At 35.0% G+C, this 11,679-nt stretch overlaps 3 protein-coding genes and 2 non-coding genes across 5 annotated transcripts; 2 read left to right on the forward strand and 3 right to left on the reverse strand.

The window, feature by feature from the left end:
• On the forward strand, positions 1-3,155 carry LOC133316179 (ADP-ribosylation factor-like protein 8b). The gene is made up of 6 exons (XM_061517901.1): positions 1-134; positions 528-609; positions 708-740; positions 856-977; positions 2,210-2,371; positions 2,793-3,155. Exons 1-6 carry the CDS (start codon positions 91-93, stop codon positions 2,908-2,910), a joined length of 561 nt encoding a protein of 186 aa, XP_061373885.1. The 5' UTR covers positions 1-90; the 3' UTR covers positions 2,911-3,155.
• A 294-nt stretch (positions 3,156-3,449) lies between these two features.
• Positions 3,450-3,521, reverse strand: TRNAP-UGG (transfer RNA proline (anticodon UGG)). Its single transcript has one exon. It is a non-coding gene; the product is annotated as a tRNA-Pro (tRNA).
• A 799-nt stretch (positions 3,522-4,320) lies between these two features.
• On the reverse strand, positions 4,321-4,392 carry TRNAP-UGG (transfer RNA proline (anticodon UGG)). The gene has a single exon. It is a non-coding gene; the product is annotated as a tRNA-Pro (tRNA).
• Positions 4,393-6,758: 2,366 nt separating this feature from the next.
• On the forward strand, positions 6,759-8,363 carry LOC133316173 (LIM domain-containing protein WLIM1-like). Its single transcript, XM_061517895.1, has 5 exons — positions 6,759-6,896; positions 7,514-7,610; positions 7,716-7,762; positions 7,958-8,041; positions 8,119-8,363. Exons 1-5 carry the CDS (start codon positions 6,759-6,761, stop codon positions 8,341-8,343), a joined length of 591 nt encoding a protein of 196 aa, XP_061373879.1. The 3' UTR covers positions 8,344-8,363.
• A 975-nt stretch (positions 8,364-9,338) lies between these two features.
• Positions 9,339-10,778, reverse strand: LOC133316217 (cysteine-rich and transmembrane domain-containing protein WIH2). Its single transcript, XM_061517944.1, has 3 exons — positions 10,628-10,778; positions 10,210-10,372; positions 9,339-9,557 (listed from the first exon to the last, which is right to left on the reverse strand). The coding sequence occupies exons 1-3, from the start codon at positions 10,677-10,679 to the stop codon at positions 9,512-9,514; spliced, it is 261 nt and encodes an 86-aa protein (XP_061373928.1). The 5' UTR covers positions 10,680-10,778; the 3' UTR covers positions 9,339-9,511.
• Between the last annotated feature and the right edge of the window lie 901 nt (positions 10,779-11,679).

Here is an 11,679-nt window from a genome sequence, read left to right on the forward strand (position 1 = left end):
GTCGGGAGGAGGGAGTAGGAAGAAAAGCCAAGTGTTTGTTGGTGTTGAAATCGAAGCGAAGTCGTTTCCGTTGAATCGGAGCAGAGACCAATGGGGTTGTGGCTGTGGGATGCTTTCATCAATTGGTTGCGCAGGTGAACCTACTACTAAACTTGTCTTTTTCTTTTCCTTCCTCTTTCGATGCTCTCTCACAAAATTTGAAACTCTTTTTTCAATACTTGTATTGCTTTCCTTGTTTTTTGAGCTCACTCGCATGGTTTTACTGGAATGTGTTACTTCATGTGTACCTAATATTTCTTAATGTTTGTGTGAGATTGACGATGTCATAAGTTGTTTATTTTCAATACACAGTATTAAGTTGGTAAAATTACTTGCTAGGGTTCACCTACTATATTATATCGTGTTGCTCTTGCATTTCAACTGAAATGCTACTTAGTATTTCTGTGATTTTTCATTCAACTAGATGATTAAGTGACATTTATGGTGGATTTTTTAATAATTTGTTTCTTTCTCTTGTCCAATGGTAGTCTCTTTAGCAAGCATGAAATGGAGCTATCTTTGATTGGCCTTCAGAATGCTGGGAAAACATCACTTGTAAATGTTATTGCAGTATGTGACCTGACCTTCTGCATTATTAACTTTCTATTTTATTTTTCTTCTTTTCCTACCATGCTGATGCTGAGTTTCTGTTTGATATTCTTCTGAAGACTGGGGGTTATAGTGAAGACATGATTCCTACGGTACACTATCTTTCTTTGAAATCACTGATAACTGTGTAACTAGAGGATGTCCTGCTGCAAATTTGTGGTTAGTTTATTTCTCTGGAAATTTACTTGATGAAGTTGTTATCTACAGGTAGGATTTAATATGAAAAAGGTAACTAAAGGTAATGTGACAATAAAGTTATGGGATCTTGGAGGTCAACCAAGGTTTCGCAGTATGTGGGAGAGATACTGCCGTGCTGTTTCAGCTATTGTGTACGCCCTCTAAACACTTATTGCATCAGTGAATGAGATCTAGCCTTTTCTTGTCTGATGAAATGTTTTCATATACCTTTCTCGTTGTAAGTTGTAAAGGCCCCGTCTTTAATCTCATTTGATTCAATATTTTCTGCTGTAGTTTTTCAGCTTTAAAGAAATAGGATTGAGAAATTTCAAATTTTTTCAACAGAAATAAAATTAGTTCTATAAAAATATTTAATAAGACAAAGAGTATAAAGTTTGTCACATTGATTAATTTGCAATTTGTTCTGAACCAGTGGATTAGGCCCCATATACGTCCTAATCCTCACTCCCATTACAGGACAATATGTCCACCTCATGGCTCATGGAACATCTCTCCACTCTCTTTCTCCAAACAACCACCTTCCACCCCTGCCGTATGATTCCCCCTACATTTGGCACACACACACTCATGCACCTCAAAACTGTTTGTGCTACCTCACACCTTCTATAATTTCTCATAACCACCTATTTGTGTCACACTCTTAACCTAAAAGCAAGGATCATTTGCTTCCTGCATTGTAGCACATACCTCTCTTTGAATACCCTGAGCACTCTGCAGGTGAACAACTTCACTGCCCATTCTCCACTGTATACCCGGCAGAAACCATCACACAAACACACAGACCGATCAATAATGGAGACCTGGTCATTCCGTTCAAATCACTCCATCTTGGTCCATACATCATCAACCCATCAGTTCACGCCCTTGGGCTGAACATCTCCGAACACAATTTATATATAGTTCGTATATTGAAATGAGTGATCATTCAATTTAACCTTCTAACTAAGATCCCATGCTGCAACCCTCACCTTGCTGCTCTTTGTCTGAGAGATTTATTGAGCTCAGCATGAACTTGATTTTTGCCGATGAGGCATTTTGCCAATATACATCAAAGTAAAAAAAAAAGAGTGACACATTATCAATTGTATGCCAATCAGCATCGCAGAGGAACATAATTGCATAATGTGAAAACTATCGGGATAATATTGTTACATTTGAAAGGAGTACCAAAATTGAACTTTAATGCAAACTAAGATTGCCAATAGTTTAATTAAGCCGTTGTTGTTTGCATCAAACACATCACAAATTTTCAACTTTATACTTATTTTTTTCCTGTTTATTGTAGAATTTCATTTTAGACTACGTATATGGTGAAGTGTCTTAAAGTACGATTATCATCAATTTTTTATGTTGGAACTTGCAGTTATGTTGTTGATGCAGCTGATCATGACAATTTACCTGTCTCTAGAAATGAACTTCATGACTTGTTGAGCAAACCTTCTTTAAATGGGACTCCCCTGCTGGTTCTGGGTAATAAGATTGACAAACCAGAGGCTTTGTCTGAGCAAGACATGACAGAACAGATGTAAGTATTGTGTCTGGATATACAAGATAAGATGGTCAGATGTACCTAGCCAAGCTGAGTATGGTGTTGACTAAATCAATAGTATACGTAAACATTTCCCTTGTAGCAAAGTAGAAATTACTAGTCAAATAATGCCATGTCAGATTATTCGTAGCTGCTAATTTATCATGTTTGTTTTTTTAAAGAAATAAATAAATAAATTTGTTGTGTCAGCCGCAAGAAGAAAATACTTCTGTGGTAACAGCAGAAGTATTTTCCCCTTATTATAATCTTTTGTTTAGGTACCTTAAGAATAGCCACTATGCAATGCGTTTTATTCTCTCTGCACCTGCTAATGTGGTTTGATGCTTTGATTTGAACAATATAGCTTTTCAGAATGCACTCCTACTTTTCTTTCATTAATTTTGCTTCACATGTGCAGGGGACTGAAATCTATCAATGATAGAGAAGTTTGTTGCTTCATGGTCTCATGTAAAAACTCCACCAACGTTGATACAGTTGTTGATTGGCTTGTAAAACATTCTAAATCAAAGAACTGAAGCTCGCGTCCAGCCTATGAATCTGTGTATGTTGCATTACAGACTCTGATAGCAAGCTGATTGAAGTGACTTCGTTGTTAGTGTGATACTAGTTTTTCTTTTTTTCTCTTCCTTTTTTGACTGGCTTACATCAAATCAGACATATGTAATTTGATATGGAGGTTTTTACGTATTAAATCTGAGTGTAGTAAATTATAATGGAAGATAATTGCTAGTGCTACATGTGTACTGGATTTGAATAAATCATTATGTTCATACATCTGTTTTTAAGATTTGATATTTTTGGGTGCCAGGCGTCGTGTACAAGTACAACAATTCACTATTATATTTCAAACAATATTACTTCATCTTAGAATGTCTAGATTCAAAAGATGTCCTGAGAGTTGAGATCGCTTGCCACAGTGTGGGTATTGAAAGTCAAAGCAACTGCTATAAAGTGCCTCGTGGCAAGCTGTCTGTCTTCTCTTAGTGTGCTCAACAAGTGAAGAAAAGACCCTGCAGCAAGGGTCCCTTCTAGGACTAGGGAAGTGTAAAAATTTGGGGCATTCCGAGAATCGAACTCGGGACCTCTCGCACCCAAAGCGAGAATCATACCACTAGACCAAATGCCCATTCTGTGACACTTACGTGTAAGTTAATTTATCTATATTTTTTCTTAAATGTTTATATATCTGCAGTTTTGTAGGAAGATTGCATGAAAATGAGAAAATGGCATGAACTACTAAGTAGCAGCTGGTCCTATGTCCATTCATGGAAATGGGACCACTGGATGAAGCTAACATGTTTTCCCAGGGAAGTTGCCTATGAGAGTTAACTTATTCATTACTCTGGTTTTATATGTTTAAGATCAACTATGACTCACCATAGCAGCAGGTCCTATGTCCTTTCATGGAATTGGGACCACTGGATGAAGTTACCAATTCCTGAAGTTAACATGTTTTTCTAGGAAGGAAGGTGTCTCAGAGAGTTTGCTCATTGTCTACTCTGGTTTAAATATTTTGTTTTATATTTTAAGATCAATTATGACTCAGAACACAGTCTTCTATTACATTTTCGGTGGCAAGCTGTTGGTACTGAAAATGTGAAAAACTTCCGGCCAAAACTGTTCATGTATCACATGGTCACATCATTCATCCCAAGGAATTTCACTTGCAGCCCCTGATGCTTATTTATTTAATTAACTTATCCAGCTGAGAAGTCAAACTTGTCAACTTCCAGATCTTCAAAAACAAGAAGAAAAAAAACTAATGTTAATTGTTATAACTAAACCAATTTAACAAGTCAAGCTTGCCAGCTTCCAGATCTTCAAAAAACAAAAAATAAAACTGATGTTTATCGGTATTTAATTGAACCAATTAACAAGTCAAGCTTGCCAGCCGTCAGATCTTTAAAATATAGGATAAAAAAAAGGGGGCATTCCGAGAATCGAACTCGGGACCTCTCGCACCCAAAGCGAGAATCATACCACTAGACCAAATGCCCTGCGTGGTAAAGTGAGTCTTTTTTAATTATATTACAAGGCAAGAAGTTGATTCGGTGAAATTATTTTAAAATAGGTTCTAAGTCATAAACATTACTTCTGATTTATACCACTTTCTCGTGCCACGTGTAATCACTACAATGGTAACACACAATTTTAATATCGTTTTAGGATGTACAAGACGTATTGCAAAATTTACCTTATATAAATAATAATAATAAAAGGTAAAAGATTTCTGCAATCAATGGATATAAGTTATCCTTAGTGAGTCCAAAATGACGTCGTTTTGAGACAGAAATCAAAATATTTTTATAATTTTAATACATTGCAGAGTTATATTAGTCTTTATCATTATAATTTTTTAATCTTATAACACCAAAATAACGTTGTTTTGAGCTCAATGAAGATAATTTTATCTCCGGTGACCGTAGAAATACTTTTTCCAATAATAAAAGGCTAACCCATACCCATCCTATATTTTTCATATATTATTACGCAAAGGATGAGTTTATAATGTTAGGCCGAAATTAATGACAATATTAATATCCATATCCAATAGGTTCTTATTATGTGAAATTTTCTGATCAGGAATCAGGATTGAAGCAAAAGAACATTCAAATCGCAATCTTATCACCATTGGGTACCCTGGTTCATCTCTTTTATGAGAGAAATACAATATAGGCAAATCAAACTAATGCATCAAAAAACACTTTGATAAAGTCATGCAAACCCCACAATGCTGAGTTTGAGGCGTCACTTGGATTTGTGTCTATGCTCCCATTTCCTATAGCAGGGTAAACTGTAGGCCCTATTCACTGTGTTTACCCAATGTTTTCTCAAGTTCCTTTTTTCTTGTTTTTGTTAAATTTGCTTAAACTGGAGCGTCTGCCAGGAAGTTACCTTTTCAAACCTTTCAATTTTTATTTTTATTTTTTGATAAATCACAATCCATATCATGGTGAGGGCGTGAGGCTAATTCCCCAAAAGAAAATTTTTTACATTCACGTAGACTTGAACCTAAGATCACACTTAAACGGAATCAAGCATATACTAATTGAATCAATATGTGTACCTTTCACTAACTATGATAAAAGGAAACTCGGCAGTTAGCTGCAATAACTTCACAGTATTTTATGTCTTCACATCCCTTCTTTTCCTACAATAAAAAAATTGAATTCATCGAAGGCAATAAAAACTTACAAACATATAACAATAAACTAAATGTAGGGGTGTTAAAATGAGTTGACACGACACGTCACGAATTTGACATGATACGAATACACGTTACACGAACACAACATAAATTTTTATTCGTGACAAAATCTTCAACACAAATACGAAATGAATTTTTTGCGGATTGACACGACACAAAATTGTGGATCAAAATAGTAATTGACAAAAAAATGATAGAAATTTAAAAAAATTTAAATAAAATAAAATAAAAAAATATGGATTAAACAACATATGACACGTCATGAAATTTTTACAAGTTATTTTTGTTCAACACGAACACGACACAAATATTTTTACTAGTGGACTTGAATATCAATTTTGATATCGTGTTATAAGTTAACCCACCCACATATCATAACCTGTTTTGAATGTTTATTTCCCGTGGTATTAGTTGGGTGGTTGTTTTCATGTACGATCCTACATATAGTCGGATGGTTAGTTTTCATTATATTTGTGGAAAAATTGTAATGTGATTAGTATCAATAATGACCCTACCATACATAAAAAAGTCGAATATTAAAATCAGAGAAAAGCCACTTGGCACCAACCCAGGTTGACCTTTCATAGTCAATGATATTTTTTTTAATATAACCGAACTTAAAGTATCTTTTCGAGGTGAATCAGATTTTTTTCGGTGTCCTCACAAGTTTGACTCTTTAAGTTACTTATTGAACTAATCCAGAATTCGGACCGTGATCTGGGATTACGGTATTTATTGCCCTACCCCAACGTGGTATTTGGTGGTACTCGAAGCGTGAATGATATTCATAATAATTCAAGTTAAATATATATCTTGACCATTGGATTGGATCACTCTGATGCTAACTTACATAAAATTAGGACAAAATGATTGCTCTACATTCTATATAAATCTTGTTAATTTCATCCACAATTCATAGTCAAATAATCACTGCATCTATATCCGCAATTCACTGCTGTCCACAATTCTCTCTCTCTCTCAGTTTTTCATCTCCTCCTCTGATTTCTTTTATCTCTTTTGGGATAAGAGCAACTTTGGCAAAGGAAAATCCTTGCGGAAGAGTGCATTTTCCTCCCTCACCCTCTCATTCTCTGTTGCTCTTGCTCTTTCTGGTCAGGCCCGTCAGGGTCTGGTCATCTGTGGATATTGGAAGCCATGGCCAGTTTTGCAGGAACAACACAAAAGTGCATGGCTTGTGACAAAACCGTTTACCTTGTTGAAAAGCTAACCGCAGATGGCCGTATCTATCATAAGGCCTGCTTCCGATGCCACCATTGCCGGAATACCCTTAAGGTATAAACCCTTATGTAATGTATGTAACAATATACATTGTATGTTTAACATTGTGTATGCATCTATAATGCTCAAATAGAGGATATATGAATATGATGAAGGGTTGTATATTTCCATTGGTAGGGAGAAGCATTATGAAACCATATCAGCAGGGATTATTTATCCTTTAATGATGATTATGGCTGCATTACATAGTTATATATATATATATATATATATATATATATATATATATATGTGTGTGTATATGCATGTCATCCTCTTTCTGTTTAGGTTTTTCCACTCATACTAATCATGTGCTATATAAGGCTATTGTAGTTGATAAAAATGTTTAGCAGCTTTCATTTCCCTTAATTCCAAGGGCCCAACAAACAGATGTCTCTGTTGAAGAATTTACTAGACTACCATTCTCAAAAGTTTAGTGTATCAATTAGTCAAAGTCCATTTATTAAATTAGTTAGACAAAGCTTTCAAAATGTGACCGAACTTAGTTCATGTTAGTTAAAAAAATAAAAAAATAAAAAAGGTTTTCACGGCTAGCCCGCTACAGTTAAGCCTCCAAAGTTGACCAAATGATACTCCAATATTTTTTGAGAGAGTTGTAACTTTGTTTGCAGCTCGGCAACTTCTGTTCTTTTGAGGGGGTGCTCTACTGCAGACCTCACTATGATCAACTCTTCAAGCGAACTGGTAGCCTGGACAAAAGCTTCGAAGGTGAAATTTACTAGTAAACTAGAAACAGAAATCCCATGTGAAAATCATAATAGACTTAACTATTTTTGTTTTTATTTTTTTTGCCTCTTATTCTCATCATCACAGGAACACCCAAAATTCAGAAACCAGAAAGACAGAACACTGAAAATGAGGTTATTTCTCTGTAGCATTTCTTGCCAAACTAAGTGAACATTCTTTTGGATTCTATCTCTTTCTTCATTTGTTGGGTAGCGAGTATACTTCATTTGTCATGTCAAGTTTGCCATTTTCATTGATTTCATTATTTACTCTCTCTCTCTCTCTCTCTTTTTCACTGACATGTAAATGGAACTGGATAATTTTAACAGAATGCCAAGGTACTCGCAAACGTGTTCTTGGGCACCAGAGACAAATGTGTGGTTTGCAATAAGACTGTCTATCCCACTGAGAAGGTAACCTTTTAATTGACTATTTTACTCATCTTCCTCCTAATTATTAATACTAATATGGTTTTGTTATTCTGTTGAAGGTTACGATTAATAGGAATCCCTACCACAAGAGCTGCTTCAAATGTACCTATGGAGGTTGTACTATAAGCTCATCTAACTTTGTTACACATGAGGGAAAACTCTACTGCAAACATCATCACATTCAACTTTTCAAAGAGAAAGGGAATTACAGCCAACTCGAGAATGACCAAGACAACAAGCATAGTATGGCTGACAACATCGCGTCCACGGGAATTCCTGCTTAATGTCTAATGTACAAGAATGCTGATCCATGCTCCAATTTCATTATGCTACAATGGTGTTGCGTTTGTAAAAATGAATGTGTTGCTGCGACAGGTTCTAAGGTGTGGGAGATGAAGTTTGCTTTGTACACGTCTTGAGAATGCTTTCAGCATTTTTATAAAAATTAGAAGGACTCTTGTAGGGGTCATTACATGGGTTAGATTGATTTTAAACAAAAGTAAAACTAAACCGATCAAGTTGAGAGAAAACTTTTTTTTCAATCTTAACCGATCCATCTCGAACATAGTTGGATTGGGGCAATCGAATTAATTTTAATTTAATTTTAAATAAACACATATAAAACTTTCATATTTAATTCCGCTTAATATGAGATTCAACCAATGACACCTGTATAAATACGCAACCACTGAACTTTGTACTAGTATTTCGCTTAACAGAAGGCTCCTACTAATATATTCCAGAAACAGTGTGATGGGGAAGAGAATGAAGGAATGAATAACAATAATTGTCAAGAATCTAACAAAAGGATAACCCATGAACAGGGTTAAACAGTGGATTACGTAGTAATGTTGAAAGTGTGGAGAAGAAAAAAAGAATAGTCGTGGGTGGAATAAACTGTTCAATACTTATGGTGACTCTACTGGCAAAAGAATATAAAGAGAATAACCTGCCAAACCACATTAAGGACCATATATACAAAAGGCAACGCTCAAGTGCAATTCACGTCACAAAGAAAGTTGTCAAGCCACAAGTATTTCGTGCTGCAAAGATTTGTCTTTGTTTGCAGGCTGAACCCATTTCTTGTTTTCTCTCAATCACTCATTCTTTTTGCTTTGATTTGATAGCTCCATTAACTAATCAAATCATTGTAAGGTCAATAAATTGTGAATGAGTCACCAAAACCCAAATTTCCAATTCAAACGCATACAACAAATCTTACGCTATCAGAGGGTGTTGTAGATTGTATCTACCGCCGAAGTATAAAGGCATCAAACGATAACACAAGGAAAATTAGAAATCTACCAATCATGTGAATGAGGCACTGTTATCTTCGGAAGCAATAGTTCATATTCATAAAAGGCAAACAATCAACGAGGGAAAAAAAAAAGAACAATATTCAAAGTCAAAATACACTTTATGTAAATCCAATTTGTGCAGAGTAATGTCTTCTTAGAAGCACGCATCCAAGAGGCAGCAGCAGCACAGCGCAGCCAAGCTGGAACAATTTACAAATTCAAACAAATTAAAATCGGTGCCTTGAAAATATTAATTTCATGAAGTCAGTAATTATTTTCTGGTTACCCAAAAAATGAGACGAGACTGAAAATTCAATAAGATATAAATGCAGTTCCTACTTCCAAGTTAGCAATTTTCGTATTAATCGAAGGAAGGTTATATTTATAAATTTTTTTGTTTTATAAACTATACTATGACCAGATATAGTATCTTGATTGAAATCTTAATTAAAGTCTGACCAGTCATAATTAATATAGTTTGTAAGAAAAAAAAATTGTAAATATAATCATCCGGATTAATTAATTAAGCATAGTTTACACGTCTTCCCGATTAATTAATTAAGCATAGTTTACACGTCTTAAGTTACTTTGTACACACTCTACGGGCCCACCCAAAAAATAAATAAAAAATTGTGCATCCATTTCGAGTATCGTGCGTGACGGAGTCTCCTCAGAGAAAAGCAAATAATATCTTGTAACCGCTGACGCACCGTAGGTTATGGTGCACCGGCAACCGCGATCGAGTAAACTAGTAGATCGTACCCGATCTGAGTCGCCACAACCAAATTCACCCATTCAATTTTTATTTTATTATTATTATTATTGCTATAGAGAGAGAGAGAGAGGACACACCAGCCTTCCAAGCAACCAGGGCTGCTTGAATTGCGTTGAGGAGGCGGAGGCTGAGCGTACTGAGGAGCATAAGGCGGCGGATAGCCCTGGGCTGGATACGCCTGCTGCGGCGGGTAACCTTGCGGCGCGTATCCCGGCGGCGGGTAAGCGTCCTTTCCATAACCTATTTAAGAAACACAAAATCACCAACTCCGATTTCCCCAAAATAATAATAATAATAATAATAAAGAATAAAAAAAGATTCACAGATCCTTAACATCCCCACAATCACAAAACCCTGTCTGTCAGACTAAGATTCAAGAAAATCCCAACCCAGCAACATAACCATGCAAGAGTTAAATAATAACTAAACTACCTACAAAAACCAAAAAGTAAAGACACACAAAAAAAAGCATTTAAGAGGAATTAGAGGACGGACCTTGGGGCGGAGGAACGCCGACGGGCGGTTGCTGCTGGTTGTAGTAACTCATTGTTTGGGGACGGGTGGATGAGAGTAGAGAGGAGTTTTAGCACAGTTTTGTTATGCGAAAATATAGATGATGAGGATGATATTTATTGAAGGTTTTTTAAGATTTGTGGTTGGCTTTTCCACGTCGGAGGTTGTAACCGAGGACAGTTTTTTTTTTTCCTTTGCTTTTGTTTGTTTCTTATTATTTTATGGGAAAGATATTTCTTTTTGACTTGGTTGTTTCTCAATTTAGATGTGATAAGTTATCTCATTCTAAGAAAGAGATAGACACAAGAAAGGAAAATTATGAGAGAGAAAGTGAGTAATTTTTTTTAATTTAAATTTTAAATAACAAAACATTTGTTTATGTCTATCTGTCATAAAATGACATAATTTATATCATTTAAAATGACAAACACTTTTTTCTTTCTTTTTTAAAAGAATAGAGAATTGTGTGATTTTATATAAAAGAAAAATGAGAAAAGTGTTTATCATTTTAAATGACATAACACTCTGTCCTTTTAAGAAAGACAGATACAGAAAAAAAATTATTTAAATTTTAAATTAAAAAAATCACTTACTTTCTCTCTCCCATGATTTCATTTTTCTGTATCTATCTCTCTCCTAAAATGACATAACTTATATCATTTAAAAAATTCAAACATCAAACCCAAGAAAAATATAAATAAAATGATACAATTCTATATCTCACATCAAACTCTGTTTTATCATTATCATGGGTTATTGCTCTGACGGTAATGAAAGAATCGTCTTGATCATGACACGTGGCAATTCAACTATAAATTGTTTTGCTGACCAACGGCCGTCACTCGGCACATTATCAAGTCGTTTTTTTCTTTTCTTTCTTAGCTTATACCGGGTAAAATGCGCGTACGTATCAGTCCCCACTTTATTTGTTTTTAATATATTTTTCGGTGAGGTCAGATTACACTTTTAATATTAACAGTGGTAGAAGAAAAAATAATTTATTAGAAAAAAATAATTTATGAAAATATAGTGGA

This window comes from Gastrolobium bilobum, unplaced genomic scaffold (genome assembly GCF_033153095.1).
Source record: "Gastrolobium bilobum isolate Gb01-03AN ecotype WA unplaced genomic scaffold, APGP_CSIRO_Gbil_v1 utg25868, whole genome shotgun sequence".
Classification (NCBI taxonomy): Eukaryota; Viridiplantae; Streptophyta; class Magnoliopsida; order Fabales; family Fabaceae; genus Gastrolobium; species Gastrolobium bilobum.